Source organism: Adelges cooleyi, unplaced genomic scaffold (assembly GCF_023614345.1).
Source record: "Adelges cooleyi isolate 19-005CV unplaced genomic scaffold, UGA_ACOO_1.1 ACOO_flye_CR_arks_rails_tigmint_CR_PRNA_167, whole genome shotgun sequence".
In the NCBI taxonomy this organism is placed as follows: Eukaryota; Metazoa; Arthropoda; class Insecta; order Hemiptera; family Adelgidae; genus Adelges; species Adelges cooleyi.
The window spans coordinates 3,618,877-3,640,578 of record NW_026095824.1 but is presented as its reverse complement, the minus strand read 5'-3'; the positions used below and the strand labels follow the sequence as shown (position 1 = coordinate 3,640,578).

Sequence of the window (21,702 nt, the reverse complement as noted above, 5' to 3'; positions counted from 1 at the left end):
TGGGTTTGATGCAATATGAACACTAAACTTATTTACCTGAGAAATTGTAAGGGTTTTTTCTTCAGAACAAAATATGTTTTCATAATGGCGATTAAAACTGTTTATTTTTAAATACATTACATTTATTGACAATAATAAATAAAAATAATAATAATAATAGTACTTTAAAAACAGGTTATACATGCTTTACTTGAAAGGCGAGTGCCTGCAATGCAATACTGCTTTGGAAGATTTCCCAAATATTGCCTTCAATGCTATAAAAGTATCTGCTTGTATTTCCGAATATATCTGTTAGAACACATTGTCCTTTTTCGTCGATTTTAGCATCTTGTACAAATTCAGGCGCGAATTTAATACTTCTGAATGTTCCTATTAAACGACACAGGTCAAAAAATTCATGGAAATTTTGATTATCTCCGCCTAAAAAAAAAAAATCAAATTTAGCTCATTTTTGTATCGCTTTGTGGTTGATTTTCTACAATAAGAAAAGTATTTATTGATGATGATTAAGTTTTTATTGTAGTAAGTACATACTATTACTCGAGTAATGACATAATAGGTAATTGTTTGAAATTAAAACCAAAATAATTCAACAAATAAAACAAGTACAAGGCGTTCAATGAATAAAAACAAAATTGAAAAGACAAAGTCTGATCATAATGTTCCTACTGCGAATGTGAGCTGAATACTACTATTGATAAAAAAAAAAATGTGTTAATAATGATTGTCTGTAAATTAACATTATTTTATTTTTTATAAAATGATTATTAAATACAATCATTGAGGAAGACATTTTTTTTGTATGTTAATAATAAAACTAGTACAGTTAATCACTTTGTTTTAAGTATTTCTTTAACATTTTAAAACATATTTTAGCTTTACTTAAACGTGTTTATCTCAGATTAGAAAAAAGTGAGTTTGCTGGTTTTTTCCCTGTACCCTTCATATATTTACATATAAAATATGTGATGTATAAAAGGTAAAAAAATGATCTGATTATTTACTTATTACAGCGCGGATTAATGTTTTTATAGCAACTAATGTCATGCCTCTTCTTTCAATTCCCAAACCTGACATCCAGGCGTCTTTATAGAGCTCTTGAAAAATAAAAAATAAATAGAGTTGCATTACATTTTAAACAACTACGATAAGCTATTTTTCTTTTATCAGCTTACAGTGTTATAAGCCTTACACGTGAACAAAATATAAGAAATTCTAGTTTTTAATTTGGATTTTTTATTCGATACAGATTTTATAGTTGTCTACATATTTATAACGTGAAATAAAAAATGCATCTAAATAAGAAGAATGAAAAGTGTTTATAGTTTAATTATTATTAGTTGTTTATTAATTGTAATTATAATTTTCCGGCTTGTTCGATTAATTTATTCTTTTTTTCTTCTATTTCTTTTTTCAGTTTTTGTGTGTTTAAAATTTTATTTTATTTTTCATCACAACTAAGTTTCATTTTTTTCTTTTCTAAGGGCTCTCATAGGTGGTATTAGTAATTTGTATTGGAATAAGTATTTTTTAATTGTTAAATTTGTAAAAATACAATTTTTGTTTTCAAATTTGCGCGGGTAAATATCGGCCAATGAGAATGCCGCCCGTTACTCTGCCATTTTGTGAAAAAATAATCACATAGAGTGGGGATATGCAATAACCTGGTATATTTTAATCGTGCCTTTTACCCTTCAAAATGGTGAAATAAATAAATGTATTTTTTGACTTGTGTTAGTGTAACTGAATAAGTTTTAAATTTGTATAAATGAACCCACTTGAATGTGTGTTGACTATTTTACTATCAGCATAACTTGAGAAAACAGGTTTAGTAGCAATTTACCAAGATATACTTTTGACAAATTTAAAAATTATTGTGATTACCTTCGTCTATAACAGGTGCACTGATTGCTGTAACCAAAATATATCAAATAATTTTATGGGCAAGTAAAACTTATAGACATAATTGTATACAAGTTAAATACTATATTTACATGTTATTAACTCTATTTTGTCTCGCACAATTTGTTGGTATCGTAACTTATCTAAAAATTAAAACAAAATGTACACTTTAATGTACCTCAATCGTTTGTTATGATAGAAATCAATATATTATGTAAGTCAATGATTATTCCAAATATTATAAAGAATAATTTTACTATAAAATATTTACTATTCACTACGTAATATATGAAGTCTTCTTCTTCTTCTGCTGCTGCTGTGTCTGTTTCGGCTTCTGAAATTAAAATAAAAAAATTTACTTAATAAAATATATCACAAATCTATATGGAAATATTTCCATAATATGTTAACAAAACTATTACCCGGTACTGACAACATTACAGCTAATTCCACTGAAAATAAATGGCATTAGCAGTCAAGTAGTAGACACATAAAATAGGCTTTACATTACTGAGAAATTTACATAATGATAATTTGTTGCAGTTCATATGATACATTTTATTTTTAAATAAAACTATTATTACTACCCATTTTAAAATTATCAAAAAGAACCAAGTTTTGAATTACATCCGGCAAATAATCTAAAATAAACAAATCATGAGTTATAGCTATGAGAATGATAAATTAATGCTAAATTTAATTATAGAAACTACTTCATTGAGTATATAAATTATTTGATACACATTAATTAAGTATTCATGCTGCTAAAATTTTTAATTTGATAATTTTAGACATACATTAACATAATGTCAATAAGATTAAAAAATATACACATATATATATATATATATATATATTACCTCTTGCATACATCATTTGTTTGTCTGCAAGAAAATATAAATACTTAAGTACTCAAAAAAATTATTTTGTATGAAAAAAAATGTTTACTGACTTATCATGATAACCTGCTTTGTTAATTCATCTGTAAAAGAAATTAAAAAATTGTGTTTTTTTTTATAGATTTCTACTGTGCAATGTACATGTAAAAATAAAATAATCACCTAATGCTACCAAAATATTCACCAAGGCAAATGATATTAAAATGTAGAAAAAATTCATTTTAATCTGCATCAAAATAATAACAAACAATTAATATTTAAACTTGCTAGGCTGAGCTGAGATGCTAAAACAATGTTTTTTTATTTCAAACATCTTATGTGACTGGATCCACGGCATTTTCAAAAGCGCTGAATAATAAAATTTTTATAAAAGAGAGAAAAAGCTCTAAAAATAACTTTTATTTTTAATTTTAATTTTTAAACTTAAAATTAAAAATTTTGTTGAAAGCCATAGTTGTTATACTTGATTAAGTTCTACAAAAGAGGTATCTAGAGTTTTCTCTAAAACATATATAATTTTTTTAAAAATCTGGTTTTGAGCCTTTTTTCTTTTACAGATTTTTTTTTTGCTTCGACGCAGAGCTGAAAATTGGTTTTAAAATTATGTTTTTTTTAAAAAATATTTTTTCATGTATACAAAAAGATCAAATGTAGTTGATTTAATTTTGACATTATTTTTTATGCAATTACAAGTTTTCCAATTGATGAAATTAAACGGTTAATATATTTTTAATCATTTAAAAAAAAACCTTTATGAAATACATGACCATTTTCTTTTAACCGTTTGATCGGTTAAAAATTAGTTAGAAAAATAATTAATTAGTAAACCTTAACAAAATGTATAAAACAAAATTACTTACTATGTTGGTTGGAAACTGGTTACTATTACTTAAAAAAAAGTATTAAAATAATAAGAGTTTACAAGCAAACCGTTTAATCAGCTTGTAAAACTACTTTAAAGTGATTTTCTTGCAAACTTTGGATGGGCTTTCTTGTCGACTGAAAAGTAAAATCTAATTGTATTTTGATGAGCGGTTTTTTAAAATTTATTGACAGCTGTTTTCTTTATATTAGGTACAGTTTTAATATGATAGTGTATATGTATATTACACGTTTCGATTGGTTTTTCTTAGTTACTCGTTTTGTTAACGCTCCACATTAAATGAAAGTTTACATTCGTTTTATATGCTTTTAAATATATATTATGTTTTAAATAAAATACCTTGGTGTGGTTATTGATCGATATTTAAAATGGCATATTAACATTGGAACTACCTACTGTTAAAAAAGTTTGAAGCATGTTCTATAGTTTCAAAACTCTAAACAATATTTTATTGCCCAACACCACGAGAATGATTTATTGTGCAATATTGCTCAGTCAGTTTTCATGTTTAACACACTCAACTTACTCGTAATAATTATTATAATCTATTTATTTTGTTTTTTTTATTTATTTTTATAATATTGGTATACTATACTGTTATTTCTCATTTGAAATTTATTTATTAAGAATATTGTTAACATAAAAATGTGTCAATTTAAGACATAAGATATAGACTCTGGCTTTTGGAGACAATCTTTTTCTTTTATAAATCATTTATTGTAAATTATGTATATCCTGTTAAAATAATTATAATAATAATAAATCAAGTCAAAATTAAAATTTAGTCGGTTGTAATTTATTTGATGTGACATTTTTTTTAACTGGTGACTTTTTTTACTCTCTTTTTAGCCACTCTCTTTCTCCCAAAATTTTAGGTTAAGTTGAGCCCTAGAAATTGTTTTATTACAATTTTGAGTACAGTAAGAAGGAATTCGTATATAAATCTAGGCGTTTACCTAGTCTGGTCATGTTAATAACATGCTCAGTGTAATAATGGTGTGCACAATAAAATGCAAAGTAAATTAAACTACAATAATGTCATTGCAGCTTTGTACAAACAATTTTGCAACTGTGTGAAAAGACAAATAAATTATACTTAAGCTCATGGTAATAGGTCTGTTAAAAAAAAGTGTGTTAGGTAGTTTAATACTAAAAAACCAAAAGTTTTTGACTGAGGTATTAAAATTTTAGCTGGGACTTATTTTTACTATAAATGTTAAAATGGGACTCAATTTACCAAATCCGGAAATTTTTGTAGTTTCAAACAATTTTTTGCTAAATACAAACGTTTTAAAAGATGTGAAAATTGCAAAACCACTTTCGGGTTGTATTTTAAATCAGATTTTTTAGGCGCTCTACCCCCTACTTCCCTTCTACTTCTTTTAGGACTTATCCCTTTCTAAAATAATCTATTAAAAACATGGCAGAATAGAAATTTAAAATTGTGGAAAATAGTTTATTTGTTTAAACAGTCGAACAATCGGTGGCATTAGTTGACAGCTATTAAACTATACTATTGTCTTTTTTTTTTTTATTGCTTTACAGTTGCGATGGTACTCAAATAAAAAATTATATATTGTCTTGGTTTAAAATGTATATTAAATGGACAAATTGTGAAATTTAGAAAACACAAAAAACTGTTTTCAAAATATCCATTAGCGGTTGGCCATTTTGTTGTACTTTTCAAATAGAATTTGTCCAGAACATATTTTATGGCAATTAAATCTAATGACAACTACAGTGGTGTTATTTGGGTAAAAGTTGAGTGGGCATTTGCTGAAACCCTTAATTTAGGTTTTTTAATTAAGGCTACAGGTCTATTGGTATATTTTTTTATCTACAAAATGTTCCAACGCCTCAATAACATATTTCTGTATGAATTTCTTCGTTTTTGCGATTAAAAATATATAATACTGCCACATGTTTTTTTTTATATATAGTTGAGCATAATAAATCAAGACTGCCTCATTTCGATTTCAGGCGTTTTAACTTTTAACATAATAATAATAATAATTCTTAACCGGATGACACCCGTGAAAAAATAATAAATTGCCATATTTTGTGTTGTAGCAATAAATTAGTTTTAAAAGATAAACAAAACTTCCACATTTTCACATTAAGGCGTATAAAACACTTGATTTTGAAATGGTAAACTGACACAAAAAGCAATTAATAGTAAAATAGCAGTTAATACCCCCCACCCCTCTAATGACCGGTGGACTTTTTGTTTAGTTTTTACATAAAATGAGAGCCCTAATTTTATTAGATTAATACATATTTTAACTGTGCTGTAAAATTCTTAACTTTTTATTAGGTACACTAAAGAAATATTTATTGAAGGACAATATGAGTGGTTTTTTGTGTACCTGAACCCCTTAATTGGTTTTAATTATTATATTTAAAACAATTATTACCTATTAATAATTATTGTAATTCTTTAGGATTTTCAAACTCACCTAATTGTTTGTATTCATTTGTATATGTATATGTTATTTGAATTTTTTAATTATACTGAAGTTTAAAGGGGAATTATTTTCTGATTTTTTTTAGCTAGTTGCAAAGGTACCTATTCTTAATTTTTTATAACACACAAGATATACTATGTTTTATTAAATTATGCATATCTTTGTACATTTTTAGGACCCTTGGTTCTAACTACTAGCGTTTAAAAGCTTATGAAAATTCCTTCAAGATTGATTATGGATATATAGTTTAGTTTTGACTTATATATAAAAATAAAAAAAATATATTTTTCATCAGTATTCCGAATAATTTTCTAAGATGGGGCTAAACTTTTTTCAATTGAGAAAAACCAAACGAAATGGATTTTATTACATTCAGTCAGCTTTGTCTTTAACTCTCAGAGATGTTAATCGGTTCCCCTGAAATCATCGTGGTTAGTCTTCCTAACTTGCACGGAAGTCCCTCAGCGGCAAATAAAATCGTTGCCCCTGACCATTCAAAGACATCGGCAACTCAACGATCATATGTGCGCTGTCTCCTATCATAGGGTTATTTAATACCTATTATCATAGCAATACACAAGCAACAAATGTTTTCTTAATAGTTATTTAAACTGTTTATTTTTAAATACATTACATTTATTAACAACTTTGTCATTAAAAGGTATGCAAAAATATAATAACAATAGTACTTTTTATTTTTAAAAAAAAGTAGTTCTTACCAGAACTTTATTTGATCGGCAAGTAACTCCTTTTGGGTACCGTCAGGATTCATTTCCCAAATTTTGCCATCAAATTTATAGTAGCTGATCGACTTTTTGTTATTATCCACTAGAACACAAACTCCACTTGTAGGGACAACAGCACATTCTATAAATGATTTTGAATTGAGGTGAATAGTTTTGAATACTCCCATTAAACGACACATATGTGAATAATCTATGAAATATTCATTTTTTCCACCTAAAAAAAAAAACAACAAAAATTAATTTTAGCTCTTTTGATACTATCTTTCTTCATTCGCAAATAAAACAACAACAAGACATGCTAAGAACAAAATTGAAAAGACAAAGTCTAAACATAATGTACTTCTAATAATAAAAAAAAACTACATTTTGAGTTCACGTGTTAATAATGAATGTGTGTAAATTAACATTATTTTTTTTTTTTTTATAAAATGATTATTATTTAAATACAATAATCGAAAAAGTAATTTGTTTATATGATAATAAAACTAGTACTGTTAAAATCATTACATTTAGTGTAAACTAGACGTTTATATTACATATATTTATAAATAAAAGGTATGATGTAAAAATAGGTGAAAAAAATTATCTGAACATTTACTTAGTATATCACTGAATAAAGCTTTTATAGCTTCCATAGTCATGCCTCTTCTTTCAACTCCCAAACCATTTAGATCAGCGTTTTTATAAAGGTCTAAAAAAAAAATAATAAATGAATAATCAGTTGCTCGCGATGGAGTTGCGTTACATTTTAAAAGAACAATAATGTTTCTAATTTTGTGTACAATCTACCATTAGTACCTAGAAGTTACTTTGAAACCAAGGAGGCATTTAATAGGGTAGGGTGGAGAAACTTCCTCAACATGCATAGTCTTAACAGTGATTGAAGGTAGAAGAGCTGGACTGCTACACACATTTTTAGAGATTTTTTGTGCAAAACCCAAGAAATGTAGACTAACTACCAGCCTAAAGCAAGGTTTAGCTTTTGCCCCATACTTGTACATTAGTAATTTATCAAGAAATGTCTCTAAAAAGTTCTTAAATGATTATGATTACCTTCGTCTATCGAAGGTGCTAGGGTTTCTGTAATCAAAATATCAAATAAATATTCGGTCAAGTAAAAAATACCAAAAGGAATATGATTATAATTATTTTCATCGTTTTATTTACAACTATATTATAATAATCAAATTTAAAAATTGTATAAAAAAGTTAAATTATATATTTACTCGTTGAACACCATATTTTTTCTCGCACAATTTTTTGGTAGTCTATTTTTTCTAAAATTTAAAACCAAATAAGTTTCAAGCCTATGATTTTTGTTAATATTTAAAATGATTAAATGCTAAAATTTTACTATGCACTAAGTAATCTTTTAGGTCATCTCGTATGTCGAATTCTGAAATAATAATAAAAACATTTTGTACTTAATGAATATCAAACAACTGTGTAGAAATAATTCCTTAAAAATTTAAGAAAATTATTACCCGGCACTGCCAACATTAATGCTAATTCCGCTGAAAATAACATAAAATATGTATTATTTAATAACACTAGGTTTAATTTGTAATTCAAAAATAAGTAATAAAATAAAAGTAAAAAGAAGGCACACATAATATTATGTTTAATGAATTCGAAAAAAAAAAATTTAGTGGCAATGTAAAAAAAAAAAAATGCCAAAATCTTGTTGCAATATATATCATACATTTCATTTTTAAATAATTTCATCTACTATCACGCTTTATTATTATTTTATTTATTATATGACTACGCTTACCCATTCTAAAATTTCCAAAACAAACTATATTTTGAATTACTTGCGGCATATCTTCTAAAATAAACAAATAATGGGTTTAGCTATAAAAAAAAAGGCTGGAATGTACTTAAGCAACATACTTGTGGTTAAGAATAAAAAAAAATATTAAAAAACATTTTAATTAATATAAAAGCCTTCAGAATAAAAAGAGTATAATATGGCTTCAAACGGTTACCATTTCACTTAAAATTACTCATCCTGGTAGGTGTTAACTAATCACTGCCTAAAGTGAAATCCAATATAGAAACTGCTACTATAAGTATAGATAGAAAAGAACTATTTTACATAAATTAAGATCTATGCTGTGTTTATATCAAAAACAAAAATTGTAATACTTAAATTTATTTTACCTCTTGCGCGCATTATATGTTTGTCTGTTAAAAAAATATATGCATGAGACTAAAAAAAAAAAATGTTTTATTAAAAAAAAATGTTTACTGACTTGCCATGATAACCTCCTTAGTATAGTTATCTGTAAAATAATTTTTAATGTTTTTTTTTTTTTACAGTTTTCTTCTGGCTAATGTAAGTGTAAAAATTAAATAATCACCTAAAGCTACCAAAACATTCACCAAGGCAAATGATATTAAAACATATAAAAGATTCATTTTTATCTGTAAAAATAATAATAAACAATTAATATTTATGTTTAAATCAGCCAGGCTGAGCTGAGATGGTTATACTTGATTCAGACTTAGTTCTAAAAAAACAGTCAAAAGAGATATCTACAATTTTCTCTAAAACATAAATTATTATTTTAAAAATCTGGTTTTGGACTTTTTTCTTTTACAGATTTTTTTTTGCTTCGACGCAGAGCTGAAAATTGGTCACTAGAATGATGTTTTATTATGTTTTTTTTTTTTAAATTATATTTTTTCATGTACTCAAGAAGATCAAATGTAGTTTTTGACATTATTTTTTATGCAATTACAAGTTTTCCAATTGAAAAATTAAACGGTTAATATATTTATAACCTTTAAAAAAAAACCTTCTAAACGTTTGAAAAATAACTGACTAAATTACTTACTAAAAATAACTTACTATCTTGGTTGGAAACTGGTTACTGTTACTTAAAAAAAAAAAAAAAATGATAGGATTTTTAAGCGAACAGTTCAATCGACTTGTGAAAGCCTTTTAAAGTGATTTTCTAGCAAATTTTGGATGGGCGCATTTTTTACTTTATTTACATAGCTGTTTTCTTTTTAATATGATATCATGTGTACATTGCACGTTTAGATACTTCTCCTTTCTTATTGGTTTTATTAACTCTCCAAGTTGTTGTTGTAAAATAGTCTTAAGTGTAAAATTGATATATTATTGTATTCACCAAGTTGTCGAAGGTTCGTTGGTTTTGCAAAAAAAAATTTAAATATCACCATCTCGAAATTAATATAATGCAAATTATTTTCATACTGTTTTTGAGGCCTTATGTTTTTTTTTAATGGAAAGCCGGAAATTAAATATCTCTCTTTTATTTTTTAGCCATGTTCCCTGTTAATATATTTTTTAAAATAACTAATAACTCAGCCAGAGTACTTTTTAATAAAAGCATTAAAATTGAGGTTTTTTTTTTTGTTAAGTTTCGGATATCCGTTCAAACAATATTTAAACGTATACACTTTCTCCTCGGGTTTTAAAAATTATTACTTTTAGTTTATTATTTGAATAATTTTTTAAACAACATTATTTCCTAACAATAGATATTACTAAACATATTTTTGGAACAAAGTACAAACAACCGTTGAATACTTATACCCTGCAATATTAACAAAACCCATTTTTTTTAGGTCATATACTAAAGCCACTACACTCCACAGTATGTACTACCTACCATTTTATACTATACATAGTCCATATATTATACTTGATATTACTTTACAACCCTAATGGGTACAATAAAATATAATAATATTTTTTAGGTGAAATAATTTTACTAAAATATATTTTCGTATAACAAACTACAAGCTCCTGCTATTATTTTTTAATTTATTGAAAACTCTGTTATTAGAAGGTATGCAAAATGGATAATGATGATAGTACTTTAAACAAAAGTGGTCCTTATTAGTCCTTTAATTGGAAGGAAAGTAACTCCTTCAAAGTACCGTTAAGGGTGAACTCCCAAATGTTGCCTTCGATTGAAGCTTAGAGTTCCATTACATTTTAATGAACTATAATATTGAAAATTTTTTCAACTATCTACCATCAGTAACTAGTAGGTAATTTATTGCATTAATCAAAACTTAAAATCCTTTTATATTGACCCTCTTAAAAACGAGATAAACACCTAAAAATAAATTTATTTTTGAACTTAGAGTCAGTGTAACCTTTTTAAACATTGTCGAATAAGTTCTGAGATATATTTTTTAGAGTTAAACCCTTTTCAACCTCTCAAACAGTGTGCTCAGTTTTACAATATTCAGAATATGCATTGGTAGGAAACTGGTAGACTAACTAACGGTCTAACGCAAGGTTCAGTCCCTTTTTTGTTGAACTTGTACATTACTAGTAATAACTTTACCAAACCATCCAAATGTATAAATTATTGTGATTACCTTCGTCCATCTCAGGTGCACGGATTGCTGTACCCAAAATATCACTGCCAACATTAAAGCTAATTCCACTGAAAAAATCATAAAAAAAATATGTAATATTGAGTGACATTTTTTATTCTAAAATAAAAAATAAGACTCATAATATGTTCTATGAATTTGGAAAAATATGTGCAGAGGCAATGTAAAAGAATGGCTGAACTGAAGCAGATGTGGCAAGTAGAATAAAATAAAATGATTATGCGAGATTAAAAAAAGTAACATTAGCTATGTTTTTTAGAAAGATACCATTCAGATTTTAATGTGAATTTCAAGATTTATGTCACTGATAAATTAGCATAATGATAATTTATTGCAATATATACCATATATTTTTAAATATGTTCACCTACTTACATCTGATTTATCATTATTATTATTATATTTAATGTACAACTATGATTACCCATCGTGAATTCTCCATAAAAAACCATGTTATGAATTTCTGTAAGCAATTTATCTAGAATAAAAAAAATAATGGGTTTAGCTACAAAAAAAGCTAAAAAGTACTTAAGCAATACTTGTGGTAAGGTATAAAAAAAAGTATCGAATAAAATCATAGCTAATACAGAAGCCTTCAGAATAAGAGTTTACCATGCTTTAAGCGATTACCATTTCACTTAACATTATTAATGTTGTTAGCTTCACCAATTTCTGACTTAAATAATGTCAAAAATAAAAAATTGTAATACTTAAATATATTTTACCTCTTACAAGTATCATCTGTTGGTCTGTAAAAAAATAAATACATAAGCATAATAAGACTCAACAAATTAATTTTGTATAATTAAAAAATATGTCAACTGACTTGTCATGATTACCTGTTTTACATAGTCATCTGTAAAATAAGTTAAATATATTTACAGATTTATACTGTCTAATGTAAGTGTAAAAATAAAATAATCACCTAATGCTACCAAAAAATTCACCAAGACAAATGAAATTAAAATATATAAAAGTTTCATTTTTATCTGCAAAAATAATAATAAACAATTAGTATTTATGTTTAAATCTGCTAAGCAGAGCTGAGATGCTAAAACAATGTTTCTTTATTTCAAATATCTTTATATGACTGGATCCACTATATTTTCAAAGCCGCTGAATTAGAAATCCTTTATGAAGGAGAAAAAAATCTCTAAAAATATTCACATTTTTAAACTTAAAATTGCAATTTTTATTGAAATATCCTATTACATTGGTCTTAACTTGGTTAAAAAGTTACTGCAAGCAAATACAAAAAAATTGAATTAGTAAAACTCAACAAAATTTATAAAAAATATACTTACAATCTTGGATGTGGGATACTATTACTTAAAATAAATTATTAAAATGATAGAGTCCATAAGCACATTCTTCAAGCTGTGTTTAAACATTTTTTTCAACGAGATTTTTTGATGGGCTTTTAAATCGACCGAAACGGTAAAATCTAAGTGTATTCAGATGGGTGCATGTGTTTATTTATTTACATAGCTGTTTTATTTAATATGATTAAATATATGCATCACTCTAATACGAGTTTAGACTATTTTTTTCTTGGTAATTTATTTAATAAATAGTATTCAAATTAAAATATGCTTTTAAGCATACACGATTGTGCATGCTTTTGAATCTATACAAATTATATTAAACTTATAATAAGTATATTATGTGTAACATTGTCCCTACTTAGAGCACTCAAACCCAATTTCGAAAAATGGAAGTAACACCTCAATACCAAATAAAATATAGAGAAAATCATAATCATAATACACGCAGAGTCCATCTAACAATTAATCACATAATGATGGACTGACCTAAATTCAACCACACTCGTTCCATACTTTGGAATCTAACCACTCCAGAACAAGCACTGAAGTCAAGACACTGAGCACAATTTTTTTTTAAAAACTTCAAAAAGAAAAAACTTAAAATACTTTAAAAAAAAAAAAAAAAATTTTACTTAAAGAACTTTAAAATTAAAATAACTAAAAAACTTTAAAACTTAAAAAAAACAACCTAAATAGATTAAAATGCTTAAAAACCTCAAAGACTTAACAAAGTAAAATACTAAAAAAAACTAAAAAGTTTAAAAAACTTTTAAACTATTCTTTTGTACTATGGCTCTTGAAGATCAAACGCCTCCAGATTTATTTTACCATATATTAGGGTGGTTAAAAAAAAACCTTACTTTAGATTTTGTTTCTGTAACCCTCTCATTTTTTTTCTGTGATATACAAAAATAAGTCTGTGAAAATTTGAGTTAGATTACTCAACCCCTTCACGTATCGCATACGGGTTGAAGTTGAGCAAAATAGGGTAGTTTGTAGTTTTTTTGCATTTATTTAAAAATGTATAATAAATAGCATAAAAGTGATTAATTAAAATTTGGAGAACTAAACATTTAGTAAATATACATTTTTTTCGCATAGCCTTTATTTTTTGTAACGTGATAATAATGTGTTCCCATATTGTGCATGCGTTTAAGCACAATTATGTGGAAAATTAAATGAAACTATGATTTATTGTTATCATTGCAACTGTGCAAAAAAAAAAAGTAATAAGTAGTTCTAAAAGGAAATTAATAAATTTACAAGTCCACACACGGTAAACAAAACCTAACCTAACCAGAAACTAGTATTCATATTACTATACTATAATGTGGGGGTCACAGGTTTTCAGGAATTATTATATCTGTAGCTGGTACAGAATATATTGTTGAATTCATTGTAAAGAAAACAAAGATATTAAAATTGCATTAGTAATAATATTCGAGTAGTGTGGATACATGGGCAATGAAAATATTATCCTAGTCCATCTTAATTATTGAATCAATTGCACATAGCAACCTGGAAAAAAAATACAGTAAATATGTAAAATTTCCTCTTTTTCGAAGGTGCTGCAGTGAACCGTTACAGTGCTTGTGTATGATATGTTATAACAAAACTTGTATACAGCAGATGGACGTTTCTGAATGTTTTCCTTTAGAGTAAACCCCTAAAGGCTTGTATATTGCAATGAAAAGCATTAATTAAGATGTACCAACGTTTTAAGTTTAAGATTTGAAGTTCACTCAAAAATAATGTATAGACATTTTGTATTACACCAAATGTTCAATTTTTTTTTTACGTTTATAACAAGTTGTTCTCAAACGTTACTGGCAATGTAAACAAGTAATAACAGTTGTCGGATTTACTAAAAAAAAACTATTAACACTATAAGGATTCGTTATTTGCAAAAAACAAATTTTCGCAGCTTTACACTATTATATTTATGATTAATGTTGCTGTGTAGACAACACAAAATATAAAATATCTATATATTGTTAACTGTTGTTTGTCAAATACAAGTGGTTTATGAGTAGGTACTTTATATGTTAATACTCTTTGATGTGAATTCAATGTAAAATTTTCAGGTAACCATTTCTAGGTACTCAAGAGTTTTTAAGGATACATGACGGTCTTAGACGTTTATCAAAATAACTTACTTTGATAAAACAAAAAATTAACTCTCCCAACACTGCCTCGTCGTTTGCAGAGGCCAGAAGGCTTGTAAACCCCGTTTAGACATACATGATAATTTAAGTCCGGCCCGGGGCTTTGTGTATAGACTCCCTTATGGTGGTTTTCGCCCTGGATGGAACTTCATCAGATGCTTTTACGCCGAAGGGCAAATGCCGTGGGCCGATCGCGGTTTGTGTGTGTTTGCCTTGACTTGCCAACCTTTTGAGCAACTTTCGGGTACCGCTTTGATGTTTCCCTTTTCTCTTAATGTCAACAAAGCGGCCAAGTATTGTACATCCCGCTGTTTAATAAAGTAAAAGTCTTTTTACCGTTCTCGTCGGTCCGGCTGGGGTTCGGTCCTATCGATCAAAAATGAAAAACCCAGAGTAGTATAGGGAGGGGCTTAGTACGCCACAGGGGAGGTCACAGGTTTCTGTGATAAAATCACTTACGAAAATAAACGCTTCGATGCGAATCTGTTCAAACCGGTACAGTCAAAACTAATATAAATTTAGACTTTACCTGGCCTTGAAATGTTACTTAACAAGCAGAGCTAATAGTATGCAAAATAAAATGATAATAATATCATTGCAGTTGTGTATGAAAAAATTAAAATCGAAACAAAGAAAATAGACAAAAGTAATAAGTAGATGCAAAACGAACAATGACCGTTAAAAGTTCATACAGAGTAGACAAAACTAAAATAACACAAACTAGTATGATATTACTATACTACAATGTGGAGGTCACAGGTTTGCAGGAATTATTATTATACTGAAGTTATTGTATCTATACAAGGCTGAAATATTAAAAATCGATAAAATCACTTCAAAGGCCAAAATTGTAATGCAATTGTATAATTCTATTATTGGAGTGAAAACGAATAATGAATGATTTGTCTAACTTCAGTCTAATTTTTAGCCCTTATAATTATGTTCGAAAAAGTGAAGCAAAGACCAGAGTTCCCACCCTTTTGAGTAAAAGGGTGAAAAAAAGGTCAAATTTTGTAGCACATATAGATAATATACCCAACAAAAAATTAAGAGACAATATTTTAATTGTTCAAGGGAATTACTTTACGGCCAAATGACATTTTATGTGCGCAATTCGAATGTTCTATTGCGACAACAATGTTTTGAATACTCAATTTGGTTGCCATATAATGTTGTTTTGTGCGCGTTTTATATAATAGTAATATGATAAAATGAGTTTCCATGCAGACTCAACGGGGGTTCCAATTTCCAAAGAGTATATACCGAGAAAGGTAATTCGTTTTTGGGGGTTTATAAGTTTGACAGCAGCTCAAAACCATTACTAGTCTGGCAAATTATTATTATTATTTCGCATAATATATGTTGCAAAAATAACGAGGCAAATATTGTTTTTTGTTGTTATAATAATACTCACCGGAGGCCACATGTGTAAGTGCAAAAAGATAATCTCTGCCAGCTAAACGTCCTGCGTTTATTCGTGTTTTTCACTGTCGGATCAAAAAAAAAAAAAAAAAAAGTGCAATATTGCGGATTTATCCAGACAACACAAACGTCGACAATGGAGCTCTGCCTCACACACACATACAATCACTACAAAGGCTTAGGTAAAGTCTAATACATAACGCCCATTGGCTGGTGACTGCGAGACGTCATTCTTCGTCTTCGGAGTGAAGTGAGGGATAATATCTAATTTTATTTCCCCCCCCCTCTCATTTTGTAAATGGGTAAATAACCTAACCTAACCTAACATGGGTAAATTGTATAAACATAGTTTCCCCCCTAGAAGAGATAGATGGTTTTTCTTTATTTCATTTTTTTTTTTAAAGCATCCTTAGGCACATAATTGTCATTGGTTACAATGCTTTTATCGATATGTGTAATTTTATCTGTGAACGCTGGATCTCCTTTACTCACTTACAGTATAATACTTTCCTACTGTGCTTGGTTTGGACTGTGTTTGGTTTGTGCCAACCGTCGGAAACAGTTTGTTTTATCGTCTAAAACAAAGATATCAAAATTGCATTAGTCATAATATTCGAGTAGGACGGATATGGGTAGTGAAAATATTATCCTCATCCATCTTAATTATTGAATCAATTGCACGTAGCAACCTGGAAAAAATGTACAGTAAATTTTGTAATTTCCCTCTTTTTGGAGGTGCTACAGTGAACCGTTACAGTGCTTGTGTATAATATTTTATATCAAAACGTGTACACGACAAATGAACGTTACTGAATTTTGTAAATTGGAGAGAAAGGATTCTTATGGAGGGAATTAGTTGTTTAATATCACAGATTGTTTTATCGTCTAAAACTCTGTTGTTGAACAACCTAACCTGCCCGGCGGATACAAATCGAAGGGTTCAGATGGAATTTGGCACTGCAAAGTTATGAACATGTCGCATAAATTATTGTTCAAATGCAATGTGCTTCCGCGTTTGTGGCTTGCCGGTGTCAAACGATTTATGTAAGACGGCGGGGTGACCCACTTCTCCCTGATTAGATTTAGGTACCCTTTACTTGACATAAATGGGTTATTTCACCGAAAGTGGTACATTTGTGTCAATGGACAATATTATGAATAATTATCATTATTTTCGGCATGACTCAAAAACCGTTAATTTAGGATGTATAAATTAATTAACAGCCAATTCCTTACATGCATATTTCTAATGTCAACGATATCTGTTGGAATTGGATTTTTAATAAATTCTTTTCTTCCACCCGTTTCTACTTCGATTGGTACAAAGTACTTTGAGAAGCGAAACGAGTTAAAAGTAAATGAAATAAACTTATTATAATTAAGATCGACAAAAGCCTTTTACGAGATTCTTTGGTTTTTCATCCGGAAAGCTTTTAACATAACCCTAAAAAATAATGATGCTGTCCACTCCAATTTTCTCCTTTCGTTCCTAGCCATGATTTTATATTAAATAATTATGTTAAAATGTATAATAAGACTTTAAGTTATTATCTTAGGTACCTTTGTCCGTAATGTTGAGATTATTTTTTAAATTCATTTTTTTGCTACGCTTTTACCGGTTTTAGAGATTCTGTTTTTCCAATCGGCTTTCATATTTATTACACACATTGGTGAAATGTTTTATTTTATTTATTAGGTACATTAAAAAAGATACTTAAAATGTGTTGATTCTTTTTTTTTTACGCTGTAAATCATAATAATTACAAAAACCTTGAAGTATAATTAATTATTCACTCGATTTTGATTTTAATTTGAAAAAAAATTGGATCTGTCTATAACATACTAACGTAAGAAAACTAATTCAGAACATAAAAACAGTTTAAATATAGACAAATATAGGTTTCGTTCTAAAAGCACATTACATAAATTTGAAAAATATAATAGATATTTTTCACAACTGTAATTTTGTATACAAGTACTTTTGATATGAGTCAAGTTGACACCGGCTGGTTAAAGTTAAATTTAAGTATAAATAATTCAAGATAAAGATACAAGAGATACAGATAAGTCTCCATCTCTATTTTCATTTTCATGTTTACCTTTATTTTTATCTTCATCTTCATCTTCTTTCCATCTTCATCTCAAGCTCTATCTCCATTTCCAACATTAAATCTAGCATGATCTATATCTTCATCTTAATCTCAAGTTTCAGTATCACATACATCTTCATCTCCATATTCATTTCATGTTTACCTTTATCTTTATCTTCATCTCCATCATTATCTCAAGCTCTATCTCCATTTCCAACATTAAATCCAGCATCACCTGTATCTTTATCTTAATTTTTAAGCTTCAGTATTAGATACATCTGTATCTTCATATTCTTCTGTATCTGAATCTCAAGCTCCATCTCCATCTCCAACGTAAGTTCTAGTTTCACCTGTATTCTTATCTTCATCTCAAGCTCTATATCCATCTCAATAAAGTATTACTAAAAGTTATGATACAATTTAAGCTGCGTTGAGGATTTCTAACATGTACTTTAAAATATTTACCTAAAAAAGTAAATTATAGCCAAAAGTTTTAAAGGCAAACGAACGCATACTTTTACATTAAAAATTATAGTCATTGCTAGTACAGCTGAAAATCTAAATATTCAATAATTGTTGTTTATTTACTTAATTATTTAATAATAACTATTTGTACTAGTAACACTATTGGTGTAAAACTATGATAAGCGTCATATAATTGCCAAATGAAATGTTGTTAAACTAAATGTTTATACTACCATGTAAAAAGTTTAAATGCATTGTTATAAATATTTTCAGCACTTAGACCAATGTAAAAAATAAATGCTTAAGCCATTGTTAAAAACACTGCAGCTACGGCGAATTTCGAGGTAAAACATATAAATGTGTTTAAAATCCTGCATTTAGTTACACTGATCTAGATGAATGGGAAATCTTTTATTTTTATTAATTTCAAACCTTATTATGTTTAGTCCCCGAAAAAGCTTTTAACCTATTAAGCGTTAGCAGCGCCAACACAGCTTTGACATTAATTCATTAACGGTTCTTTATCTTCACATCTTATTACAAACTAAATAAATATATAGGGTTTTGTGTCGCTTCCATAGTTTTCACAAGTAACACGAATGCTTGTGTTCCAATTTTTAACCATAAACATATGTTAATTGTACAAAATGTTATACAAGATAGCATATACCTACAGATATAACAATTTTTAAGTTATACTATAGTTGGACTCGAATATATTACTTTTTATTGTTAAAGAATTTCCAAAATAATTTAGGATTGGTCTGAATAGAGTTTTGAGTATTTAAAATTGTATAATTGTTGGATTGGATTGCAATTTACGCCTATCACGTCATTTAGAAAAAAAACTATTGTAATTTATTTGAGAAGTAGTTTGTTTGTACAGCATGAGAGCAATTTTTTTCTTATACATTAAGTCTTTCAACAAAGAACTAAACCATATAGGACACTTATCATAAAAAAACGGTTTTTTACTACAATGACTTTTAAAAATAATATCATAAAACAGATTAACTGCGCCATAAAGTTGTAATTTATGGAAATACACTAGTGAAAACTGTGCCTGGCTAAGACTGTACTTGGTTTAAACTCTAGTTGGTTATACTACAGACGGATTCGCATCGAAGCGTTTGAAAGTGATTAAATCAGTAGCTAAAATTTTGCTTGGTTTGAACTTTGTACTATGCTGATTTAGACTATACTTGTTTTTTTTTATAACCCATCTATATATTTAAGAGACATGTGATACAATATAAGACAACCTTGAATATTTTTAATTTATTATTTCACATCTGCTATACATTATGTTTATCCTATGTAAGCACAATATATCTCAAAAAAATAATTACTTGCAATTTAAGATAATGCGGCAAGTGGAGGAGAGTCGCCTAAATAACTATAAAAAGTCAAACCGAGCATAAAATGTATTAGTGTTTTTTTGAGTTTCTCAAACATAATTTAACACATAAAGTTTAACCAACATATACAAAGTAAGAAATATTTTTAATTTTTTTATTTTTCTAATTAATACTATAAGTTAATTTTTGTCATAGATATTCACGATGAAATCTAACATGAGTGCCGTTTTATTTGCAATTTATTTCTTTGGTCTTGTCGTAAGTGATACATTCCATATATTGTAAATACTTAAAAAAATATATATATTGTTCAAGTATATAAAACTATTTATACTTATTTTAGAAACATACATGTTTTCACAATGTTTCAATAATATTAATATTTTACTTTTTGTAATATAATGTAACTGAAAACGACTGCAGTGATTTTTTTAATTAAGCAAACCATTTTGCTCTTTTATTATATACTGGACAATCACTAATTCCTAGAGCCTCTATAAGTTTATACCACATTTTTCTCTGACCTATCTCCACTGAAACTGTTATGCTTTAGTACAACTGGTATTTGAGGGTAGTCGTCAAGAACCCTATGATGATACTGCAAATAGTAGGTACTAAACTATGTATGATTGTCTCTCAGGTTTCATCAAATGCGATGGAAACGGACGCCATAGAAAATCTGAAATCAAATCTTTATGATTATTATTTATTGAAATGTTATGTACGACCAGATATAGCAAGCCGTGAGTATCTAAAACATTATTTTGTTTTTTTTTTCTCTAATAAGCAAAAGGAAAAGTAGGTTAATTAAATTCACCCGATTAATATTTTGTAGACACCACTGTTTTTTAATTTTTTAGGAAACCTACATTTATTTAATTCTCAATTGTACATAGAGAATAACTTACTCGGTATAACGTTTACTTTTTGGAAATAGTTATAAATATAATACATAGACAATAGTATTACAACAGTTTATAAAAGTAAATTTTAATTTGGTGTACAGCTTCCACGTACAACTTGCACCCAAACTATCTTAACGCTGTTAACGCTGCAAAAGTATTATTATTAGAGGGCAACATTGGCGGTGGACGTACTAAATTAATCAATGCAACTAAAGCTATGATTATCGATAGACCAGACCTGATCGAAAACCAACCACTACTGGAAAATCACATTAACAACAATTCTGGTCTTAACGAAATTGTTCTACAAAAAATAGAAAAAGTCGTCAACTCGTTTGTAAATGACGTAGCAAAGGAGTAATAAATTCAACATTTATCTTTTATAAAACAAAAATATTGTTGATTTGAAAATGATAATAATTTTGTTTATTTGATTGAATTTAAAATATTTTGCTAGATACAATAAACTATATTATATATAAAATTGTTGTTAATTTTTAATTTATTTTGTGTTAGTCTTCTGTCACATATGAGGTATTCCACATCAAATTGTACACTATTTGACTTTTGCACCTTGAATGTTGTTAATTTTTTTCGTAAGTGAGCATTTCATATCCAAACGAATTTAAACAGCTAATACATATTATACTATAAGAATGGTTCCAACTTGCTTACTAGTTACATTTGGTGAGAT

The 21,702-nt window shown here is 27.6% G+C and overlaps 3 protein-coding genes across 3 annotated transcripts; 1 reads left to right on the top strand and 2 right to left on the bottom strand.

The window, feature by feature from the left end:
* Positions 1-133: 133 nt before the first annotated feature.
* LOC126832811 (uncharacterized) lies at positions 134-3,680 on the bottom strand. The gene is made up of 11 exons (XM_050563783.1): positions 3,662-3,680; positions 2,964-3,027; positions 2,855-2,884; positions 2,763-2,786; positions 2,490-2,543; positions 2,325-2,354; positions 2,174-2,236; positions 1,995-2,045; positions 1,885-1,911; positions 1,005-1,097; positions 134-420 (listed from the first exon to the last, which is right to left on the bottom strand). The coding sequence occupies exons 2-11, from the start codon at positions 3,019-3,021 to the stop codon at positions 176-178; spliced, it is 675 nt and encodes a 224-aa protein (XP_050419740.1). The 5' UTR covers positions 3,022-3,027; positions 3,662-3,680; the 3' UTR covers positions 134-175.
* LOC126832810 (uncharacterized) lies at positions 3,563-13,178 on the bottom strand. Its single transcript, XM_050563781.1, has 19 exons — positions 12,583-13,178; positions 12,204-12,517; positions 12,105-12,134; positions 12,004-12,027; positions 11,703-11,756; positions 11,261-11,328; positions 9,887-10,087; positions 9,750-9,777; positions 9,259-9,322; positions 9,151-9,180; positions 9,059-9,082; positions 8,670-8,723; positions 8,380-8,409; positions 8,250-8,291; positions 8,122-8,172; positions 7,949-7,975; positions 7,494-7,586; positions 6,869-7,109; positions 3,563-3,800 (listed from the first exon to the last, which is right to left on the bottom strand). Exons 9-19 carry the CDS (start codon positions 9,314-9,316, stop codon positions 3,752-3,754), a joined length of 699 nt encoding a protein of 232 aa, XP_050419738.1. The 5' UTR covers positions 9,317-9,322; positions 9,750-9,777; positions 9,887-10,087; positions 11,261-11,328; positions 11,703-11,756; positions 12,004-12,027; positions 12,105-12,134; positions 12,204-12,517; positions 12,583-13,178; the 3' UTR covers positions 3,563-3,751.
* Positions 13,179-20,158: 6,980 nt separating this feature from the next.
* LOC126832825 (uncharacterized) lies at positions 20,159-21,492 on the top strand. Its single transcript, XM_050563808.1, has 4 exons — positions 20,159-20,235; positions 20,299-20,361; positions 20,744-20,846; positions 21,110-21,492. The coding sequence occupies exons 2-4, from the start codon at positions 20,308-20,310 to the stop codon at positions 21,367-21,369; spliced, it is 417 nt and encodes a 138-aa protein (XP_050419765.1). The 5' UTR covers positions 20,159-20,235; positions 20,299-20,307; the 3' UTR covers positions 21,370-21,492.
* Positions 21,493-21,702: the final 210 nt, after the last annotated feature.

Excerpts from the sequence above, each read along its gene's own strand:
- LOC126832811 (XM_050563783.1), bottom strand. The coding sequence starts at position 3,021 with ATGAATTTTTTCTACATTTTAATATCATTTGCCTTGGTGAATATTTTG. Across the intron at positions 2,237-2,324 it reads TGTAATGTTGTCAGTACCGG|AAGCCGAAACAGACACAGCA; the intron begins GTAATAGTTTTG and ends TTTTAATTTCAG. Across the intron at positions 1,912-1,994 it reads CAAAATAGAGTTAATAACAT|CAATCAGTGCACCTGTTATA; the intron begins GTAAATATAGTA and ends TTTTGGTTACAG.
- LOC126832810 (XM_050563781.1), bottom strand. The coding sequence starts at position 9,316 with ATGAATCTTTTATATGTTTTAATATCATTTGCCTTGGTGAATGTTTTG. Across the intron at positions 9,083-9,150 it reads TAAGGAGGTTATCATGGCAA|ACAAACATATAATGCGCGCA; the intron begins GTCAGTAAACAT and ends TTTTTTTAACAG. Across the intron at positions 7,587-7,948 it reads AGCACCTTCGATAGACGAAG|ACCTTTATAAAAACGCTGAT; the intron begins GTAATCATAATC and ends TTTTTTTTTTAG.
- LOC126832825 (XM_050563808.1), top strand. The coding sequence starts at position 20,308 with ATGAAATCTAACATGAGTGCCGTTTTATTTGCAATTTATTTCTTTGGT. Across the intron at positions 20,362-20,743 it reads TTTATTTCTTTGGTCTTGTC|GTTTCATCAAATGCGATGGA; the intron begins GTAAGTGATACA and ends ATTGTCTCTCAG. Across the intron at positions 20,847-21,109 it reads ACGACCAGATATAGCAAGCC|CTTCCACGTACAACTTGCAC; the intron begins GTGAGTATCTAA and ends TTTGGTGTACAG.